Source organism: Melanerpes formicivorus, unplaced genomic scaffold, assembly GCF_026170545.1.
Source record: "Melanerpes formicivorus ecotype bairdi unplaced genomic scaffold, bMelFor1.0.p_v2 SCAF_15, whole genome shotgun sequence".
Taxonomy (NCBI): Eukaryota; Metazoa; Chordata; class Aves; order Piciformes; family Picidae; genus Melanerpes; species Melanerpes formicivorus.
This window is the reverse complement of record NW_027142367.1, coordinates 5,192,619-5,214,990: the sequence shown is the minus strand read 5'-3', so window position 1 is coordinate 5,214,990 and position 22,372 is coordinate 5,192,619. Positions and strand designations below refer to the sequence as shown.

At 40.3% G+C, this 22,372-nt stretch overlaps 1 protein-coding gene across 1 annotated transcript in view; it reads right to left on the bottom strand.

Moving 5' to 3' along the window:
* The window catches only part of GABBR2 (gamma-aminobutyric acid type B receptor subunit 2), a 572,582-nt gene that overhangs the window by 343,820 nt on the left and 206,390 nt on the right, over nucleotides 1-22,372 (bottom strand). Inside the window, exon 3 of the mRNA XM_068147481.1 lies at nucleotides 3,814-3,984. Within this exon, the coding sequence (XP_068003582.1) occupies nucleotides 3,814-3,984 (171 nt within the window). The remainder of the gene's footprint in view (nucleotides 1-3,813; nucleotides 3,985-22,372) is intronic.

Sequence of the window (22,372 nt, the reverse complement as noted above, 5' to 3'; positions counted from 1 at the left end):
GTTTAAAAACAATCCCAGACACTCTAGTCAGTGGGAGGGAAATGTGTATTTTTGAAATCTAGAAATATCATGAACGTGCCACCAAGTGTGAAGTTAAAATGCAGTTTCACTGAATTTTAACGTGACATGAGCAAAAAGAAACAACTAAAGCCCGTCTAAAGGAAGTGTTCTATCACAAAACAGGGAAGCCAGAATGCCTCTTGGCGGCTCAGTCCCAACTTTCAGCTTTACACATACTAGGGACTAAAAAATTGTGTATAAAATGAGCAATGTGCAGGAAAGGCACTAAAATACAGAAGTAAGGTTAAGTAGAATTACTGGTTAGTAAATACAGCATTGTCTGGAACCCAGCATTTGATTACAGGTTTTTCTGTTTCACAGTCATATTCTGAAGGCAATACTGGTGGCTCTCAACAGTTTTCAGTTACTGACAGTTATGTATGACTTCATTCTTATGAGTCTTTCCATCTAAACATGAAACACGACAAACACAAACCCCAGGAATATTACTTGGTTTGCCTAATTCAAAATACATTACTGAACAAACAGTGCTAGGCAGCAGCAAAACTGGAAGCACCAATTGCTGCACAATCTCCAGTTAGTTGAAAGTTCACCTGGTAATTGCAAACAGGATATAGCCAGGATTATTCCAAGAACCTTGTGTGGTGCAACAGCTATAATTCTTCAGGAATGATAAACATTAAAGGAAGCCTTGCTTTGAGCAGTAGGCTGGACCAGACAACCTCCTGAGGCCCCTTATACCTAAATTATCCTATGATTATGTACCACAGCAAACACTTAAAAGTGGAAATCCTGAAAATATTTTGCAACTTAATTTAGAAATCTTTGCCACAGAACTATTAACTTTCAAAACAGAAACTTTTCCCAGAGGATGAGAACAGGGTAGGAGTCCCCAGAATCTAGGACACAGAAGCATAACAGGTATGAAATTGTCCTAGTTAAGTAACAGTACTGATGAAGCTTGTACATTATCTTTTTATCTTTCTGTTCCAAAGGAAGATCAAAAATTCCCATGCTGTATTTGTTTAGTCATCTACATGATGAAGATTCAACAACTTACTGAGTCTATTCTGCTGTTTCCCACTTTCAATCTTTCCCATGAAATACATTTTTAGATTACAGATTTATTTTTTTTTACCAATGTGTCTGGTCTACTTTCATCTACCTGATGTCCCAACATGCATCTAATGAGGACTAAGTAGTCTTGAAGTTCACCCTGTGTGTATTGTCAATATTGCATTACACATGGAGTGGAGAAATGAGAACTGTTTGCTTGATTTCTTCTTTTTACAATTTGACCTTCTTGACCCTTACCCAGATTGTGGCTCATTGTAGTGCTTCCCATATCTTTTTGTGGAGAACTGCTGCCTAGACAACCATTTTGTACTTTTTCACTTACACATTATCTAGATTAAAACCTTTCTCCACTTGTCAAGATCATTCTGAAGGCTAATCCTGTCCTCTTCCTTGCAGTTTTCCCCAAGTAAGCATCAACTGCAGATTTAATAAACATTTTCTCTGCTCTACTATCTAGAGAAAAGCTTATCTCTTCATAGAGAAAAAACACTTGACAGAATCTCATTCTTCTTGTTTGACAGTGAACTAGAGATAACTACATTGAAATTATAATTCCAAGCCAGAGAAGGATAAAGCATAACATAATTTTTGGTGATGATTTGCTTCAGTATTTATTTTAACAACAAATATCCCACTGACCCAGTGTCAATTAACCTTGGTGGCAGGAATATTGGTTAGAGACTGCTCTTACAGAACCTTCCTCAAGATCACGTTTCCCTATGTTTCTTTACAAACACCTTTACATTTTTATAAGTCACAAAACATCGTACTTATCACCTACTCCATCTCCTCAAGATCTTGACATAGAGGGGAATTAGATGGCTTTACATGACTTATTCCTGGTGAATCCGTTTCGACCATTGTTTAGCATCTTTTTATTTTCTATGTGATTTCAAACAGATTATCTGCCTAAATGTCTTCCAGGAATTAAATTTAGCTTCACTGGTCTGTAATTCCCTGGGTCTTTATGTGTTTTTGGTAAGAGAGACACAAAGATTTCTTCCCCCCCCCTACTTTTTATCCTTTAATTCTCAAAGCTTATAATGGAAGACTAAGAGTTCTTAAGTACTCCATAGTGAATTAATTGTGCCAGACAACTTGAATATATCTGACTCATCTAAGCAGACTCTAACCTGTTCTTATTCCTCTTCACTAGTTCTAATTATGCTAGTCTTCAGAAAAGAACTTCTTTTTTAATGAATGCTAAGGGGAAAAAAACAAACCAAAGAACAACAAAAACCATACCACAAAATCCCACAACCATGAAGCTGACACACCTCTTATTAGTTTTACCACTGTCAATTACTGGGACATCTCTTTCCTTTGTCTTGCTCTGATTAATTACTGAAGAGGATGTTTTCTTTTAACTACTCTATTGGTAAAACCATACTTAAGGCACTTGGCCCATACTTTATTGCAATTTCTATGACTAAAATGTGAAATTCAGAAGATTTAGAAGGTGAAACATATGGACCTTGGATGCGAGGATCTCAAAGGTCTCTTCCAACCCGGTCTGGTCTAGTCTAGTCTAGTCTGGTCTATTCTATTCTATTCCGTTCCGTTCCGTTCATGAGCCAGCAGTGTGCCTGGGTGGCAGAGAAGGCCAGTGGTATCTTGGCCTGTGTCAGGAATAGTGTGGCCAGCAGGACTAAGGATGTCATTCTGCCTCTGTACTCAGCACTGGTGAGACCTCACCTTGAGCACTGTGTGCACTTCTGGTGCCCTTACTTCAGGAAGGACATGGTGGGGCTGGAGCAGGTCCAGAGGAGAGCAGCAAGGCTGATGAGAGGGCTGGAGGGAAAGTTGAATGAGGAAAGGCTGAGGGAGTTGGGGGTGTTCAGCCTGGAGAAGAGGAGACTTAGAAGGGACTTTATCATTCTCTACAACTATTTAAAAGCAAGTTGTAGCCAGGTGAGGGTCAGGCTCTTCTCCCAGGCAACTAGTGACAGGACAAGAGGGCATGGTGTGAAGCTATGCCAGGGGAGGTTTAGGTTAGATATTAAGAAACCATTCCTCACAGAAAGGCTGACTAGGCACTGGAATGGACTGCCCAGGGAGGTGGTGGAGTCACTGTCACTGGAGGTCTTAAAGTAAGGATTGGATGTAGCATTTGGTGGCATGGTTTGGCTGATGTCATGGTGTTAGGTCATAGGATGGACTTGATGATCTCAGAGGTCTTTTCCAGCCTCAATAATTCTGTGATTCTGTGACCCTATCTGTTGGGGGGGCTTCAGTCATTCCTGTCTCAGTACGTTCCTACAATATTTTCAGCTAAACACTTAGCAGATTTTGTCCCTCAGTGTTCAGACTGATGCTTATAATAAATCAGTGCACAAAAGGAACATGCTGAAATTAGATTTACTCTCTCTTCTAAGTGAATCAGTGTCAGGATACAAGCCTCTTTCAAAATCATATCCTTTGGCAAGTCAAAGAGCATAAAGGAACTTTTTCTACAGAAATGATCTTGGGTGTGAAAAACAAACAGGAGAACCCATGGGGAGTTTTTACTATGGATAGTCAAGTAAAAACCAAAAGGGAATTAAGTTTATTCTATACAGCAAATGTGACCTAATACGACAAAGCCAAACGATACTGAAACACGAGATCTGTTTCTTCCTACTTAAGTGCTATTAATGTTCTTAATGCAGGAACTAGCTCCTTGGAGGTCTGATATTAGTAGTTCTCTCTGTGTACCAGAAAGTAAGCAAATCTTACCTCAGAGAACCTTTGTACATCCTGGGTTAAAGTTCCTACTCTCTTCCACTTATAATGTTTGAGTAGCTTCAAAATCGCTGGATTCACTGCATTATCAGATGGCACTGTCCGGAAGAAATAAGGATATTTTTTCTTATCAGCCAATTCTGGGGTTGTTGCTGCAAATGAAAGCTGGAAAAAAAGGAAAAAAAGAAAAAAAGAAAGTCACCATAAGTCATCTAGCAGCCAGAAGAAAAGCTTTTCTTAATGTACAAAACCACAATCCACACATTGCAATCACGTAGAGAATTTTCATCGTCATACAGTTTGGAAGTCCAGCAAGCACTATTTACTCATTTACTTTCAAAGGGAATTGTGAAATACCTTAGCTCCATAAACCACCTGCACCGAAATTAAACTACAAAATCATCAGTCACTGGCACAAAACCCTGTTTGAGCTCATGTATCTTACTTACACTTTGTGCAGAGCAAGAAGCTCTAAGGGAGTAAATCTCTATGATGAATTCCCCATCACCTTCCCTCTATGTTCTCCTCATAAAAATTGTGAATAGCTCCAACTAGATATTCTCAAACTCTAATATATATTTAAATTGGAGGGTGAACCTCTAGTACCACTTCTTCCTATCTTCAGGTAATAAAATAGGTCTAGGTATCGGAAAGAGAGAAAATAACTACAGCAGCCAAGACTGCAGCTCACAATTTTAACTGGCTCCCAGTTTCCTGCACTGAAGCAGCCCACTATGATCTGTGTTATCATGAGGAAGTCATTCCATGTGTCTGAAAACATCAAAAACTGTACATGGTTTAAGAATGAACACAGAAAGAAACCTTTTAACATGCACAGACATAAAACACTCAGAAAACTTCCCTGAATTCTTCTGGCCAAGTTAAAGGCAGCATATTTTTCTGAATGATCTTTAAGCCTGCACAGCTACTTTTTGCAAATGTTCCTGTTCCAAAGACACTCCTCACCATTCACTCCAGGATTCTATTGGTTGCTAGGAATGTGTTTCTTAGATGGTTTTCTTTCAGGGCTTTTGAGGGCTTTTTAAAAGGACTGATTTGATGCAAATTGGCTTGACTGTCAAAAAATATCTTCCTTAATACAATTATGTTAAGTCTTTCAAGCTCAGTAGTCAGCAAACAGGTCAGTTCAAGCCTATATATGCACATCAAACCACAGTATTAAGTTTACACTTTCTTCAACCAAGCATTCAATAAACTGGGGGCTAGATATCATTTTTTGAAATTCAGAATATGCAAGTTCAATCTGAAACAACAGTTCTAACCTTCTCTTCATGTTTATAAAATCTAGATTTAGCCTGGCAGAGACAGGACTCATTCTCTCCTCGGATTTCACTCACAAAGAACATATTGTATTGTCATAACCACCTGAATATAGTTTGCTTTCCTGATTAAAAGCCCAGAAATCCATACAACTGAAAGTGCATAATTGGACAGTTTACATTATACCATTCAAAAAGAGAACATTCTTTCTCTTCACTCAAAAGTCAAAAGCTGAAGAATATTTTGGAGACCTTCTTCTGCCTTGCAATTCTAAGGCAAAAGCAACTGGTCTTTTATTAGATTTTATTTTAAAAGTACACTATGAGGCATTGTGATATTGTCATCTTGATTTTCCAAACCCATATTGGTGGGCCATCTAGAACTTTGCAAAACTTAGTATGAATATTTTTTAGCATACATAGTTTGCTAGTTAGCAATGAGTTTTGAAAGAGCTGATTTCAAGGGAGAAAGAATTACTGTTTGCCAGGCAGACCTAGCCAGCTTTTCTGTCCAGCTGAACATTGTGCAGCCAGCACACAATGAAAGTGAAAACAGGAACCTGGAGAAGCAATTTTAAATCCAACATGAAGAGCAATGCCTTCCAGCATCCTGGTTTCTTGCAGCTTGGTAACTGCAAAGGACTTGCTTTTCAAGTTATTATGGCTTTGGATCGAATGTAATTTGATTGACCCTTAAGGAAAAGAAGTAAAGAGCAATGCTGAAGTGACAGTAGTGACAAGCAACATCATCAAGTTTCATTTAGCTCAGGTTCAAAGATTGAATGGTAGAGCTTTTTGATCAGAAGAATAAAGGGCCTTAGTAATGAGGAACATCTCTACAGAAGTGAGGGGGCTTTAGGACAAAGATCTGTGATATAAGTAGGGCAATTCAGATCCCTCCTTTGACATTTGAGTGACTACATTAGTATACTATTTGCCCAAATTTCCCTGGGAAGCAAGAAAGCAAAACCTTATATCTCTTCATTGATTAAAGAAAGATTAAAAAATCTCATAATTTAGGTTTCTCAGCCTTGTAAAGTGAGAAGAGATGAATCCAAGTTTATGCATAATACTACTGACACCCAAATCACAATTTATTTGTTTTTTAAAGAAAGTTTGGTGTCTTTTAAGTGCAAAATGGGAAGTGGTGCTCCCCAGGGATCAGTGTTGGGCATAATCCTATTTAATATCTTTACTGATGATCTGGATGAGCGAGTTGAGTCCACCATTAGTAAGTTTGCAGACGACACCAAATTGGGGGCAGGTGTTGATCTGTTAGAGGGAGGAAGGGCTCTGCAGAAGGACCTTGGCAAGCCAGGTGGAGACCAGCAAGAGGACACAGTGTCAAGCTGTGCCAGGGGAAGTTTAGGCTCGAGGAGAGGAGAAAGTTCTTCACAGAAAGAGTGACTGGCCATTGGAATGTGCTGCCCAAGGAGGTGGTGGAGTCACCATCCCTGGAGATGTTCAAAAAAGGATTGGACGTGGCACTTGAAGGCATGGTTTAGTTAGTCATGAGGTGTTAGATATTAGGTAAGAGATTGGACTTGATGATCTCTGAGGTCTTTTCCAACCTTGTTGATTCTATGATTCTATGTTCAGAGCCCTTTCAAGAGTCACATAGATTATGGTTGGTCTCATTCTGCATCACTTTGCCATTTTAATAAGAAACTCATGAGAGATCAATGAATATTTAATGAATGATTTATTTGTTGACTCATTTTCACGAATTTTTTTCTTCTTTCCCACAAAAGTTAAAAATAATGAACTATTTACAAAATTGTCCCTATGAGAGTTTGGGTGTCTGCAATGAACTTAACCCATCAATCACCAGCACTCAATATTCTGCTTTGAAAGGGATGAAGAGAGAAAAGCTAGAAGAAAAAAAATATCATTGTGTTTTTTAATAAGTGTTAATGAAGAGATCATGTTAATAAATTAATTGATACAATGCAAGCTTATTGGAAAAGTTTGTCACATAGCACAGTTACAGAGGAATATCAGTAAAATACACATAACAAAACCTTTAATCCAGGTGATCAAACAATGGACTCTATGTGAGTCCATTCACAAATGGTACAGCCCTTGCTAACTGAACATAAATCCTCTCTATTTTAGGGCTACCATGGTTTATTCATAGCTGCTTTGAAACATGAATCTGTTGAAAAAGTTATTGTAAACTGGGCTGGCTGAACTGCTGTGCCTCATTGCTAGCAATGGAGAAGCAGAACAGAAACACGGCTAATAGCTTTATCATGCCCTGTGAGTAGAAAGGAAGAAATAAATAACAGTTCTGGAATGTGTCCAAAGCAAAATCAATCAGAAAACTGTGCAAAATAGAAAAACAACAAAATATTAAAGATGATGCAGAAAAGGCAGATGCCAGAAAGTTTTTTTGTCACCAATTAAGCTATTAGACATTGGAATAAACTCCCAAGGGAGGTGGTGGCTTCCTCTACATTAGACAGTTTAAAGGCCAAGCTTGATAGGGTGCTGGGCCATCTCACTTAAACTATATTCATACCCTGAGAAGTTGGATCCTTAAGGTCCCTTCCAACCTGGTATTCTATGAATCTATGAAACACTATGTGTGTAAAAGAGTGTCTTATGGTAAAGAGCTTCAAGGCCATAAAATATAGGACAGTTTTGTACTTTGAAATAAAAAGGGCTTGGAAATTATCCAAAGTTGAAAAAGGCAGTGAGGCAGATTTTACTTTCAGATTAAGAAAAACCCGTCCAAATATTACTCCACAGAAGTCAAGAAAATGTCATAGAATCATAGAATAAAAAAGGTTGGAAAAGACCTCAGAGATCATCAAGTCCAACCTATCACCCAACACCTCATGAGCAATTAAACCATGGCTTCAAGTGCCATGTCCAATCCCCTCTTGAACACCTCCAGGGACGGTGACTCCACCACCTCCCTGGGAAGCACATTCCAATGGCCAACATCTCTTTCTGGAAAGAACTTTCTCTTCACCTCTAGCCTAAACTTCACTCACAGCTACAGCATAATTAGACTAGACTAGACTAGACCAGACCAGACCAGGTTGGAAAAGACCTTCAAGAACACTGAGTCCAGCCTATCATCCAACAATATCTAATCAACTAAACCATGGCACCAAGCACTCCATCCAATCTCCTCCTAAACACCTCCAGTGATGGTGACTCCACCACCTCCCTGGGCAACCCATCAATCACTCTTTCTGCAAAGAATTTCTTCCCAACATCCAACCTAAACCTCCCCTGGTGCAGCTTGAGACTGTGTCCTCTTGTTCTGGTGCTGGTTGCCTGGGAGAAGAGACCAACCCCCATCTGGCTACAACCTCCCTTCTTTGGTTTTATATTGAAAGTCAAATTTGATAATGGAGAGGACAGGAGAGAAAGCAATGATATACAACTGTCATGAGAAATGCTTTGGCTAATATGACAGATGGGCAGGTTAAGGAATTTAAATTGTTGGACTTGGCTGATAAAACAGAAAATATACAGCAAGATCTTATTAAGGAGAGGTTTTGGTAAATTACACTTTCTCCAGAATGATGATACTTTTGAAACAGGAAAACATTAATTTTATTGAAAATCCTTATGGTTTTATGGAAAGGTTGTGATCAACACTATATAGAGTAATGGGGGAGGTGGGGGAGAGGGAGAAAAAGAAAAGTTGAAACATAATGTATAAGGGAACAAAGGAACATTTCAGCTGAAGAGAAGTAAAAGTTAGCTCCATAACTACACTAAGCTGAAAAGGAGTGTGGTGGATTGAACCAAGAACAATGGTCTCAAGTGCTTTCAAGCTAAAGCAAGTATGCTCTCATTTTAAGGAAAAAAAATCCCGTGTGTTCCCTTAAAGAAATTCAGTACAGAAGTGGGAATGGCAAAATGATAAGCACCAGCATTCAGCTAAGAAAGTGAGATGCAACACTAATGAAATAAATGGAAAAAGACTAGGAATTATATGAGAGTGGATGGATATTAGAAAGCTGGGAGGGGGTTGTGGTTTAAACCAAGAAACCAACACTATATCCAGAGTGTATATAATCCACACAGAAGACCTGAGTTTGGAAGCTGGAAGGCTGAAGCCACTCTGCTGTCCCAAGAACTGCAGAAGGAAGGGAAGCCACCAGAAACAGCAAGCAGCTTTCTGGTGTTCTTTATTTTATTGTCTCTAGGAAACATTTATGTTTAAATTTTGTCACTGTAACATTGTGCAGAAGTCTGGGAAAAATAGAAGAGCAGAATTGTCCCTGAGGTAAGCAGTCACCCTCATCAAAGGCAATGGGTCTGTTTAGGAGTGACTTTTATTGAAGAAAACTGTATTATTTAAAGTAAACCAATAAGAGGAACCATTAGTGAAGTTATCTTATGTCCATTGAACCAGCAGGGGCAGGAAACTACACTCCCCTCGTAAAGCAATGAGTGGCCTCTGGAGCAAAGTGGCTAGAGGACCAGATGCATTTCCCACCACAAACTCAGCTTGAAGGAGGCCCCTGTCATCTATCAGCGGGTGCCAGTGCATCCAGATTTGTCGATCCCAAACTGAGAATGAAGTGTCATTCCTGCCACTTGACTCTCCAAAGGAGAAGGCTGTGAAAGAAAGCTACGGCTGTGTGTATGTTGTATTATATATTGGAGGGGAAAAGGTAAATGAAAAAAGCACCTTAGGTAGCAGGGTAATCACCCTTTAATAAAATGTCATCTGCTACAACAGCTGATTCATGTTTGCAATTGGGGAAAATCAGTTTATTGAGCACCAGAGAGATTAGCTTAATTTTCCCACACTTCTGCATTGTGGCTTGCACAAGTATTTCTTTGATGATCCCTACAAATTTAAATCAGCCCTTGATGCTGCAAAACTAGCCTGGATTAAGAGGGGTTTTATATATGGCAGATATCACCTGTATTGTGATGTTTCAGTGCTTAAGGGAAGCCTGTTAAGAAAGGTGTAGACAATCTTTTTAGCAAGGCCTGTTGTGGTACTACAGCGAGTAATGGTTTTAAACTAAGAGGGTAGACATAGACTAGATAAAAGGAAGACGTTTTTTATAGTGGTGAATCACCTGAACAGGTTTCCCAGACAGGTGATGGATGTCGCATCCCTGGAAACATTCATGCTCAGGTTGGACAGGGCTCTGACCTAGTTAAAGATGTCCCAGCTCAGTACAGGAAAGTTGGACTAGATGACTTTTGAAAGTCCCTACCAACCTAAAGCATTCTATGATTCTATTTCCTCTGTCTGTTATAGAAAGCTGATAAATCAACATTGCTAAACAGGACACAAACTGCTGATTCAATCAATTGGTGACATAATTTATCATCATAACTAAAGATTGCATGTCATGTATGCTTAGATAGGAAAATGCAAATGATAATTTCCAGAAAGAAGGCAGAATGACAGAAAGCTCCACAGAAAATATTCTTGCAATGGCACAAAATTGCATATACAGAATCTTGCCATAGGAAAATAACAAGGATGAAACTCAGGAAGGTAATAGTTTGCAGCAATATATACTTGTGACACCACATACCATTCCTTTGTATGTCTTGCCAGGAGCTCTAACATTTGGACAACCTGTGCCAACAATAATAATACATGAGCATGGGCACATGCTGACTTGATGGTCCCAGGAGCCAGAAGGACCAGAATGGAAACTAATGAATAATGAAGAGTTAACAGATTTGCCTGCTGCAGCTCTTGAGACAGCATTAGATGAGGTCACGTAACAACATACACTCAACCCAGAGACAAAGAACAGTTTGAAGTGCAACGATTGAATTGAATTTTTAACTGGACAGCAACTGATGTTTTGCAATAAACATTAAAAGACACAAAATGCAAATATTTATGTTAAATGTTTATTCACTATTTAAAGACTAATAGTAACCTTTACTACGCAAGCCAGCTTGCCCAGATGTGCTGTCAATCTAACACTGAACTTGATCTTGCCACTATTTGAGTTATGAATGCATTTTAATACAACAACACACTTGGCATAAGAAAATAGCTGTTATATAATCAAGAAGGATATTACAGTGAACCTGAAGAAATACATCATAGCACGTAAAGTATAAAGTAAAAAAGCAGTGATATTTGACTGCTCCTTCCCACCATAATGCACAAAATGTACATCTAATCAACTTTGATGCATGCTTTAGAGAGAGGTTATATGGAAATAGCATTGGAAAGATGGTTGCAAACACCTCTATATATTTGGAAAGTATTTCAGCATAAGAAGCTGAATGCAGCGATTTCCCTGATGGAGGATTGCATAGATGTTCAAAGGAGGTGAAAGCATCATACAGTAATGAAGATCAAAGAACAAATATAATGTATGTAATGTACAGATACACACATATGACATTACCACCAGAACACAGCTTCTGCTTTTTGTCTCCCTGGATCTTGGGATTGTTTAGCCTGGAGAAGAGGAGGCTCAGGGGAGACCTCATTGCTCTGTACAACTACCTGAAGGGTGGTTGTAGCCAGGTGGGGGTTGGTCTCTTCTCTCAAGCAACCAGCACCAGAACAAGAGGACATAGTCTCAAGCTGCACCAGGGGAAGTTTAGGCTCGAGGTGAGGAGAAAGTTCTTCACTAAGAGTCATTCACCATTGGAATGTGCTGCCCAGGGAGGTAGTGGAGTCACCGTCCCTAAAGGTGTTCAAGAGGGGATTGGACGTGGCACTTGGTGCCATGGTCTAGTCATGGGGTCTGTGGTGACAGGTTGGACTTGATAATCTTTGAGGTCTCTTCCAACCTTGGTGATACTGTGATACTGTTTCTTAACAATTCACCTACGCAGCTGCTAGCAATGAGTCTCTATATAGAAATAATAAAGGAGCTAGTGCTTAACCAGACCTAGGAATAAAAGTGGTAATCTTCCCTACTAGCTGTACTCTAATCCTGATCTCCAAATAGCACAGGTGACACATCAATTGAAGTTGAAAGAAGAGAAGAGAGAGACTAAAGAAGAAAATATTAACAAGAACTTATGCTTTTCCAGAAGTTGTAAATCAGCTACATGACCCGTCATAAATACTATTAAATATTTACTTGAATTGAAGCTCTGGAGGCTTCATCATACTTGCATTCAGGAAATTTTATGGGAATGGACAAACTTCAGTGCTACAATAAACAAAACTAGCAATCATTAAAAAGATGTTCTGTTAACTCTGCACAGGCTTTCATTGTGACAGTTGCAACAAGAAAATAAAAGTCTGAGAATATATCTGTGATGGCTGACTAACTGGTACATGGGCAGGATGCCTCATCCAAATGGAAACAAAGAGGTACACATTATACTAAATACACTGGACAAGAATGGTTCTCATGGATGAACATCCCTTTTATCATCCATAACACATTACCCATCTGATTAGAAGCACACTTCCTCTTAAATTTAGATATTTTGCCAAATACTCCTGCCCAATATCATCTGCCATTCCCTTCATTAATTCTGTGTCTGAAATTGCTTCCACTGACTGCCTTTTGGCACCTGGGAGTTTCCAGAAAAAGCAGTTCCAGCTGGTCTCAAGGTTGGAAGGCATTTGCCTCCACGCTGATGGCATTCCAGTGAATTAATCCCATCACAATAAGACTGATATTCAGCTGCATGCCATTCTGGAGAAATTTCAGGAAGTAATTCTGGCTACTGAAATAATCAATATTTTTGAGGCTAGAAAATGGTGTAGATAAAATAAAATCCATATGAGAGGTACTTCAGCTGAAAGATGTGTGCCTATAGGGAACGGAGCCTTCAGTCCTGTTTGTCTCCCCCTTGGGTAGCCCAACCTATGCCCTGACACTATTCAGCAGGAACTGCAGCTGTCTTAGTGCAAGAAGACGACAATAATGTTTGGTCTTATTATGTTAAAATTTTCAACTCTCACAAAGCCATAAAGTCTGTGGATTACATTGTAGTATAGTAATTTAACTGATACTCAGCTAAGGCTTTTTCTCTTTTTCTTTTTGTTTTTCTTAAGTAATGGAGAAAACTGAAAACTGTAGCAGATGTGCTGGGGAAAAAAACAAACAGAGAGAAAGAGAGAGAGAGAGAGAGTGGGGAAAGAAAACTACCTAGACATTATCATTATTGCTTCACCTACCTCTTGGGCTGAAAGATTAAAACTTCTACCCAAATTTTCACACCAGCCAGAGCCTACATTTAAGTTAGGACAAAAGGTATAAAAAAAGGAATCCCTAAAGTAACTTCTGAGCTGAACAGAACAGCTGAGGGAGCTGGGGTTGCTCAGCCTGAAGAAGGCGAGGCTCAGGGGAGACCTTATTGCTGTCTACAGCTTCCTGAAGGAAGGTTGTAGGAAGATGGGGGCTGGTCTCTTCTCCCATGCAACCAGCACCAGAACAAGAGGACACACTCTGAAGCTGCACCAGGGGAGGTTTAGTCTGGATGTTAGGAAGAAATTCTTCATAGAGTGATTGCCCATTGGAATGTACTGCCCAGGGAGGTGGTGGAGTCACCAGCATTGGAGGTGTTTAGGAGGAGACTGGATGGGGTGCTTGTTTGCATGGTTTAGTTAATTAGGTTGGTTGGGTGATAGGTTGGACACGATAATCTTGAAGGTCTCTTCTATTCTAACATAGAATAGTCATTAGTATTTAGAGCAGAATAGTTACAGGTCAAATCCAAGTCATGGCATCCATTGCCAGTTTAGATAACACCGCCTAACAGGCTAACGGTTACTTCTGAGATGTGCCAAGGAAGTATATCATAGAGTTATGGAGAGTGTTCTTCCATGTTAAAAGTGAAACTAGTAAAGTTGTTAGAGATTTTATGACTTACAGTTTCAGTAGGCAGCCAGCTGAACATGAGCAAAATCACCTCAAATAGATTACCCCATCCAAAAGTAAAAATTCATCATTACACTTAACTTGATTCTTTCACTTTCTCTACTCCAGAAAATATTTTCAGATCCATAGTGGGCACAAATCATTTATGTCTAACACAGGTGCTCTATTTGCTGCTAGAGGTCAACCAGAGAATTGAAAAGAAATAGCAGATGTACAGAAGTTGCTGCAAAACCAGCAAAACAGTTTATTACCAAACAGAATAAAAGACAAAATCATTTGAGCATTTTCATAAACGGAACTGCATTGTAAAGAAGGGTAGTATATCCCTGGCTGTCACACTCAGACGCTTAGCATGTGGCTACTGGCCTGGATTACACCAGAATTCAGCTTCAAATCCCTTCTCTGCTTCAGCCACAGCATTATTGTTTATCCCAAATCGAGCAGTTTCCTACACTAGGACTCTTGCTACCCAGCTTGCTTCTCTTTTGTCTATAACAGATTATCCACAAAAATCTAATGAAAACCAACTTTATAAAATCATTTACCCTTGATAAAATGGGGTATATTGCCAAAAAGAAGGGGAAGGGGGAAAAGGGGAAAAAGGGAAAAGGGAAAAAGGGAAAAGGGAAAAAGGGAAAAGGGAAAAAGGGAAAAGGGAAAGAGGGAAAAGGGAAAGAGGGAAAAGGGAAAAAGGGAAAGGGAAAAAGGGAAAAGGGAAAAAGGGAAAAGGGAAAAAGGGAAAGGGAAAAAGGGAAAGGGAAAAAGGGAAAGGGAAAAAGGGAAAGGGAAAAAGGGAAAAGGGAGAAAGGGAAAGGGAAAAAGGGAAAGGGAAAAAGGGAAAGGGAAAAATGTTAAAAAACTCATTCCAGACCTATTCACAACAGTGTGTTCCTGGCTGGCTGCCCAAAACTATTATCATTCTATTATACTGTTTGTTTGTCAGACTTCACACGTCCAACTAACACATGTTAAGGCTACAGATGTTCTGTCTACATTTGGATTTTAAATAAGATTTTTTAAAATCTTTTTCAGCTCTAAATAATGACAAGGGGGAAAGAATTTCCCCAGATACCTTAACTTTGCAACATGGCAATGTCTTGTTCTCGAGACCAAATGAACCTTGTGCTCTACTGGAAATGGGAAGAAGGACCATTGGTGCGATTTAAGGTGAGAATTCCTCACTTCTTCTGTGGAGCGGACACTAATACAGACCCAGTTCTGTCCTTTCCATCTTTTATTTCTTTCACTGGAAATGTAAAGATTGAAGACTGAAGGTGTGAAGTTAACTCACAATTTACCAAAATCTTTACAAAAATGCTTTTTGCACAGCCCTAAGTCATGAGTTACTCGATTGTGTATTTCTTCATTCTCTGATTCAAAAACCAGGCAAGAAATCACGTATTTTTAAGCCAAAACAGGCGACATGGACTGGATGATCTTTCAGGTCTCTCCTAACCGGATGTTTTCTGCGATTCTGTGACACCCTCACTATGCAATGCAGTGATAAACAAAGAAGCTGTTTACAGGGAACAATACAGCTCAGAGATGCCCTATCCAACGGCATGAGATTTAACACATCCAGGTGCCAGGTTCTGCACATTGGCCACAACAACCCCATGCAGAGCTACAGGCTGGGGTCAGAGTGACTGGAGAGTGGCCAGGCAGAGGAGGGACCTGGGGATACTGGTCGATGGTAGGCTGAACATGAGCCTGCAGTGTGCCCAGGCAGCCAAGAGGGCCAATGCCATCCTGGCCTGCATCAAGAACAGTGTGGCCAGCAGGAGCAGGGAGGTCATTCTGCCCCTGTACACTGCACTGGTTAGGCCACACCTTGAATACTGTGTCCAGTTTTGGGTCCCTCAGTTTAGGAGGGATGTTGACGTGCTGGAATGTGTCCAGAGAAGGGCAACAAAGTTGGTGAGGGGTTTGGAACACAAGCCCTATGAGGAGAGGCTGAGGGAGCTGGGGTTGCTTAGCCTGGAGAAGAGGAGGCTCAGGGGTGACCTTATCACTCTCTACAACTACCTGAAGGGAGGTAGTAGCCAGGAGGGGGTTGGTCTCTTCTCCCAGGCAGCCAGCACCAGAACAAGAGGACACAGTCTCAAGCTGCACCAGGGGAGGTTTAGGCTGGAGGTTAGGAAGAAGTTCTATACAGAGAGAGTGATTGCCCATTGGAATGGGCTGCCTGGGGAAGTGGTGGAGTCACCATCACTGGAGGTGTTCAGGAGGAGACTTGATAGGGTGATTGGTTGCATGGTTTAGTTGATTAGGTGGTGTTGGATGATAGGTTGGACACGATGATCTTGAAGGTCTCTTCCAACCTGGTCTATCCTATCCTATCCTATCCTGTCCTGTCCTGGGAGCATTGAGCCAGCACTAATTCTGCACTCTGACTCGGCTATTTTTCCTTTACTTTCAGGCCTGTAACTTTTCTGCTGTCTCAGTACTATAAGATGCAGTCATGTGCTTACAGAAGTGTTTAGAGAGTAGTCTGATGTCAGTTGCTTGGAGAAGGTAAAGTTATACCTTCTCTAATAATGGATAAAAAGGAGTTATGCTACAGAAAGCATGGGTTTGCTGGAGGGGGAATGGTGTAGTAAAAATTGATTGAAAAACATTAGAGAAGTTTCTTTGCCATGAGACATTGCCAGCAAAATAAGTGCTGCTTGCCCAGCAGCAAGGGCAATGTGGGTTGCATTGCCACTAAGAATCTTCAGCAGAAATGCCAATCACAATTATGATAATATGTTTGACATTAAAATGTGAAATGTGTTGTTGATCCTCCTCTAAGAAACAAACAAGATAACACATGTTTTATGGTTTTCTTTTTCAAGATGCTCTAGACAGAAAACTACACGTACAAAACCTTTCAGTACTATATGCAACTAAGAAATGTTCATACAGGTATGTTCAGGCAAATTAAATCATAAAACTATTTGTGAACTTAAAGCTATGTTCTTTGGTTTTTAAGCTATAAGTGGCTGTAAAAAAATACTATGAAGCATTACAATCTATAAAGCAATAAATAGCAAAGAGTTTAGGTCCAAGTACAGTTACAAAACAGAAAGCTCCTCTCTAATGTCACTGAGGCTGAGGAAGAAAGCATGAGCATTTCCTCTAAGTGCCAGTGCCTCCAGGATATCAGCTAATTGTTGCCTGAATAATCCTCAGTGTGTTTTTCTTAATACCTATGTCTCATAGGTCACTTCAGCAGTTACTATTAATTTAATAAGTGTTTCTTTATGGCTGCATTTGATTTTAAGAACAGTACTTGCCCCTGGTCTTAGAATGCATGCTGGGTAGAAAGCATTAACATTATCTACACCATTTAAGATTATGTACACTTCAATTAGATCGCTCAACCAGTTGCTGCCATCACCCCAGTTCCTGCAGGCTGAAAGCTGGATGTTTTCTCTAGATCTTGTTATCTTTTTTTGTCACTCACTCCATAAAATTGTTCACTACAATCCCAAATATTCCTGAAAATATTAATCTGCTCTTCTTACAGTATTTCCCATAACTTACAGCCACCCAGGGGAGAAAATGAAAACTGAACTAAATCACTCTACATCCATATGTGTAGTACTAAACTTGATATAGCCTTAATTTTTCACATGTAAGGGATATCTTCATGCTTGATCTTTGTTACAGAGCCAGGAAGGTGCTTAAGAATATAGTTCCATTTTAAATATTTCAAGAGTTGTATTGATTTGAGAGAAGGAACTCATATATGGACAGTCAGTACATGCATTAGAGTTTGGTGGTGCTTATTAGTTTTGGAAGGCTGGCTTGAATATCTTTCCTAATTCAATCTCGTATAATTCATTATTTATTACTCATGTCTCATGTGTAGCAATTAAGTTGCAGTTTTTAAAGTCACTTGCCTCTCCTCAACCCTCTCATTCACAATACAGTGTTTTCTGAATTGCCATTTAGTTTTATGGAATGTTTCTGATCAAGTTTCTGAATTTTGGGGCTTTTTTTCCCCCCCTTTTTGCTTTTTAACCACATATATTATGGCCTTGTCTACTTGATCTTAACAGTTTCCTGACTTTGGATTCTGTTATTTTGGGTACTGCTAAGTCCTTCTGGTCTATTTTCAAACACTACTTTTGGACATATTCCTGCCAAATGTGAATGTCTATTACTTTTACTGCCTCTACATAGGATGAACTCATGATGAGACAAACACTTGATGGGACAAACAGCAGAGGAAATGGAATGCGTCTTTGACAAAGGTGACCAATTCAATTCCTGATCAGAAAATATAAATCACTAATATTCAGATGAAGGTTTCAGCAATTAAACTAAGGACTTGGATTACTTTTCCTCAGGATTTATAATTAATTCCATGCTAACAGATTTCACTATGAATTTTGGAGTATGTCCTACAGTTAAAACAATATCAGCTTTATCAAGAATACATATCAAGAGGTGCACTAACAGGATACATTTTTGTACTGTGCATCTGGGTGGGGAAAAAAAGGACTTCTTATATTCACTGCCTGTTTTATAGGTAGATCAGTAATAAAAATGCAAGCACTGTTCCTAATGTGTAGATGGTGTCTCTGCAGAAAGTTCACAGAAAATCCTAGAAATTAATAGGGAACTCTTTTCTTCTTTTCTTTTCCTTAATTTGGTTATTAGATTATTTTTGTTTACTATCCATAAGTTACTGGATTTGCCATAGTTTGTTTTTAACATGGTAAAGGTTTATTTATTCTCCAGCTTTCTGGACCCCTGATTTTCCCATTATAGAGTTTAATGCTTTAGCACAAGGGCTAACCTGCCTGCTTCCACCAACACAAAAGTGAGGGGAAAAGTAACATAGACAACTCAGGGTTGAGACAAAGAGGTAAGAGTTTAATATAATATAAGATATCATAATGTATGGTTACCTTAGTTAATAATCTAGTTAATCCAATGCATGATTACCTTAGCTCAGCCTATTTGCAGAAGCAGCACAGCAAAATACAGGGGGAAAAAAACAGCATAAAACAGAAAAACAAAACCAGCAACTACCCAACTCGTACCTGTTCCCCCGCCATGCCTGCAGAGAAGAGCCAACACCCAAGAATACAGAACCCAGAAGCAGCAACTGGAACACGTTGCAATCTGAGCTTCAAGCCCCATAATACTTTGTTCCAGTTAGCACTTTCCTTTTTTATGAAGCTGGTATGACTGCAGCATGGTATGAATAACAGCAGCAGATTCAACCCAGTCCATGACACAGAGAGATTCAGATTATTCTAAGCAGAAAATCACCTTCCAAAGTCCAGATAAGGAGGAGTGATCAGAAGGCAATAAGCTTGAATACAACCTCTTAACCCATTCCAAAACAAGGCTCTGAAGATAAAAAATAGGGAGGAAACCCTGGCAGGAAATAGGCAACACTGCAAGAACTGGATAAGAGATCATAAGATAGATGGGGAAATGACAAAAGAGCACAGAAGAAGTGCTGTTCAGAGCAGAGAAAAAGAAAGACACACTGCAGAAAAAAGAGATGAACAGACCAAAATGAAGCAAGGAAAGACATTGTGGACAGATGCAGTGAACAGAGGAATCTTGGCCTCATTTATAATCAGATGAAAGCTGGGCTTTGTGCATACTTGGGCAGATAATATGCGACCATAATAACCAGCTACATAATTACACATCCACATGTTCAGTGAAGGAACTTCAGAGGTCTACAGCCATGGAAAAACCCGGTTCATTAGGACCTCAAAGGCTGGCAAGCAGAGGACAGCATATGCTTCTACAACTTTTCTGAAGCCTACATGAGGAATTTTACCTCCCAGTATATTTACAGAAGTGTAAAGCTTCAAATTTTATGTAACTTATATATCATACTTTGTATTGACTTGCCTGGGATAAACTTTAAGGTGAGATGAATCACTCCCTAGAAGCATCTGCTTCTCACTACTGTAGGCACTAATAAGAGACTATAGTGACTGCATCAGATGCACCCACCTACACTGCACTTGGTCAAACAAATCACATTAAAATTATCAGATCTATATAGATATTTAAGCATTTGAAGAAGCAGTGAAACACCTAGAAGACGATGGATGAGGCCCAGATAACCACCAAAGATGCTCTATCTATAATTCCCTATCTTAGATGGACTCCTCTTAGATGGAGAGAGAAAACATGATAAGAGGCCCATGAACCGAGAAAAAAACAGTTTAATAAGGCAAAAGTGAAAGCAAGGGCCACACACAGAAGCAAGAGAAAACAAAAGTACTATTCTCTGCTTCCCATAAGCCATGTCCAGCCACTTCCCAGGAAGCAGGGCTTCAATATGCCCAGCAGTTGCTCTAGGGGACAGATGCCATCAACAAATATCACCACACTTTCTTCTTTCACTTAGCTTTTATATCTGAGCTGACATCATATGGTATGGAATACTCCTTTGGTCAGTTTGGGTCAGCTGGCCCAGCCATGTCCCTCCCAAAATCTTGCCTACTCCTCAGGCTACTGTTGGTGGGGGAACTGTTGGAAATGCACAGCTTTGGTGCTGTGCAAGCACTGCCCAGCAGTAGGCAAAACAGCAGTGTGTTACCAACACCCTATCAGCTACCATTACAAAACACAGTACTATGACAGGTGCTATGGGGAGAATGAACTCCCATCTCAGCCAAACCCAATACCAAGGCACTGCAGCCTCTTAAGCCTTAGGGATTTTTAGGTACTTGATCTCTTTAATAAACTAAATGGCTACTAAAACTGATGGTACTTTAATTTTTCAAAAATCATATTAGAAGACAGATGCAGATGTCACAGAATGTTCAAGGGGATCCATATCTTCACTGTCTGGAAAAAAAATCTTACCATAATGATAACATTTAAGGTCACTGGATTTTCACTGTAATTTCTCTCAGTCTTAATACTAGAATCATAGAATCATAGAGTCAGGCAGGTTGGAAAAGACCTCAAAGATCATCAAGTCCAACTTGCCACCCAATACCTCATGACTACTAAACCATGGTTTCAAGTGCCATGTCCAATCCCTTTTTGAACACCTCCAGGGATGGAGACTCCACCACCTCCCTGGGCAGCCCATTCCAATGGACAATCACTCTCTCAGTGAAGAACTTCCTCCTCATCTGGAGCCTAAACTTCCCCTGGCACAGCTTGAGACTGTGTTCTCTTGTTCTGGTGCTGGTTGCATGGGAGAAGGGAGCAAACCCCACCTGGCTACAACCTCTCTTTAGGCAGCTGCAGACAGCAATAAGGTCTCCCCTGAGCCTCCTCTTCTCCAGGCTAAACAATCCCAGCTCCTTTAGCCTCTCCTCATAGAGCTTGTGCTCAAGGTCTCTCACCAGCCTCGTTGCTCTTCTCTAGAAACGGTCAAGGGTCTCAATGTGCTTCTTAACTTGAGGGGCCCAGAACTGGACACAGGACTCAAGGTGTGGCCTAACCAGTGCAGAGTACAGAGGCACAATGACTTCCCTGCTCCTGCTGGCCACACTATTCTTGATGCAGGCCAGGATGCCATTGGCCTTCTTGGCCACCTGGGCACACTGCTGGCTCATGTTCAGCTGGCTGTCAATCAGTACCCCCAGGTCCCTTTCTGTCTGGCTGCTCTCCAGCCACTCTGACCCCAGCCTGTAGCTTTGCATGGGGTTGTTGTGGCCAAAGTGCAGCACCTGGCACTTGGACTTGTTCAATGTCATTCTGTTGGACTCCGCCCATCTGTCCAGCCTGTCAAGGTCCTTCTGCAGAGCCCTTCTACCTTCTAACAGATCAACACCTGCTCCCAGCTTGGTGTTGTCTGCAAATTTACTGACGACTGTCTCAATCAGATCATCAGTAAAGATATTGAACAGGATAGGCCCCTGGGGGACACCACTAGTGACTGGCCACCAGCTGGATGTGGCACCATTCACCACCACTCTCTGGGCACAGCCCTCCAGCCACTTCCTAACCCAGCACAGTGCTCCTGTCCAAGCCACAGGCTGACAGCTTGGCCAGGAGTTTACTATGGGGAATGGTGTCAAAGGCCTTGCTGAAGTCCAGAAGATTCAGGACAAGTATCTCAAAACATTCTTAACCCTATCCTTACCATATCTTTCATCATACAATTTCACTTCTGCATAAACAAGTCAATGCAGCTCATGGGGCAACTGTTTACTGTGCTGAGCAGCAGTTGCCACTGTGTGGTAGTTTCAGGTTATGCCTTGAAAAAATTTTCACAGATCTTGAACAGAAAGTAGTAAAATGTAAATAAATCACTTTTGGGAGTAAAAAGGAAAATAATGATAATTCTGAGCAATCTCATTGGAAAGATAACAGACTTAAGCTAATAATGTAAACAATTTCTTCTCACTCTTCTTGCTTCCACAGGCTGGGAGATACTAACTTGCTTCTGCTTGACCTTGGCTGCGCTGCTTTTGTTGTGACTGGCATTAGCTCCTCTGCTTCTGACACTTATCCCTTTTGTACAGGAGGGTAAGGGGAGGCAGGGAG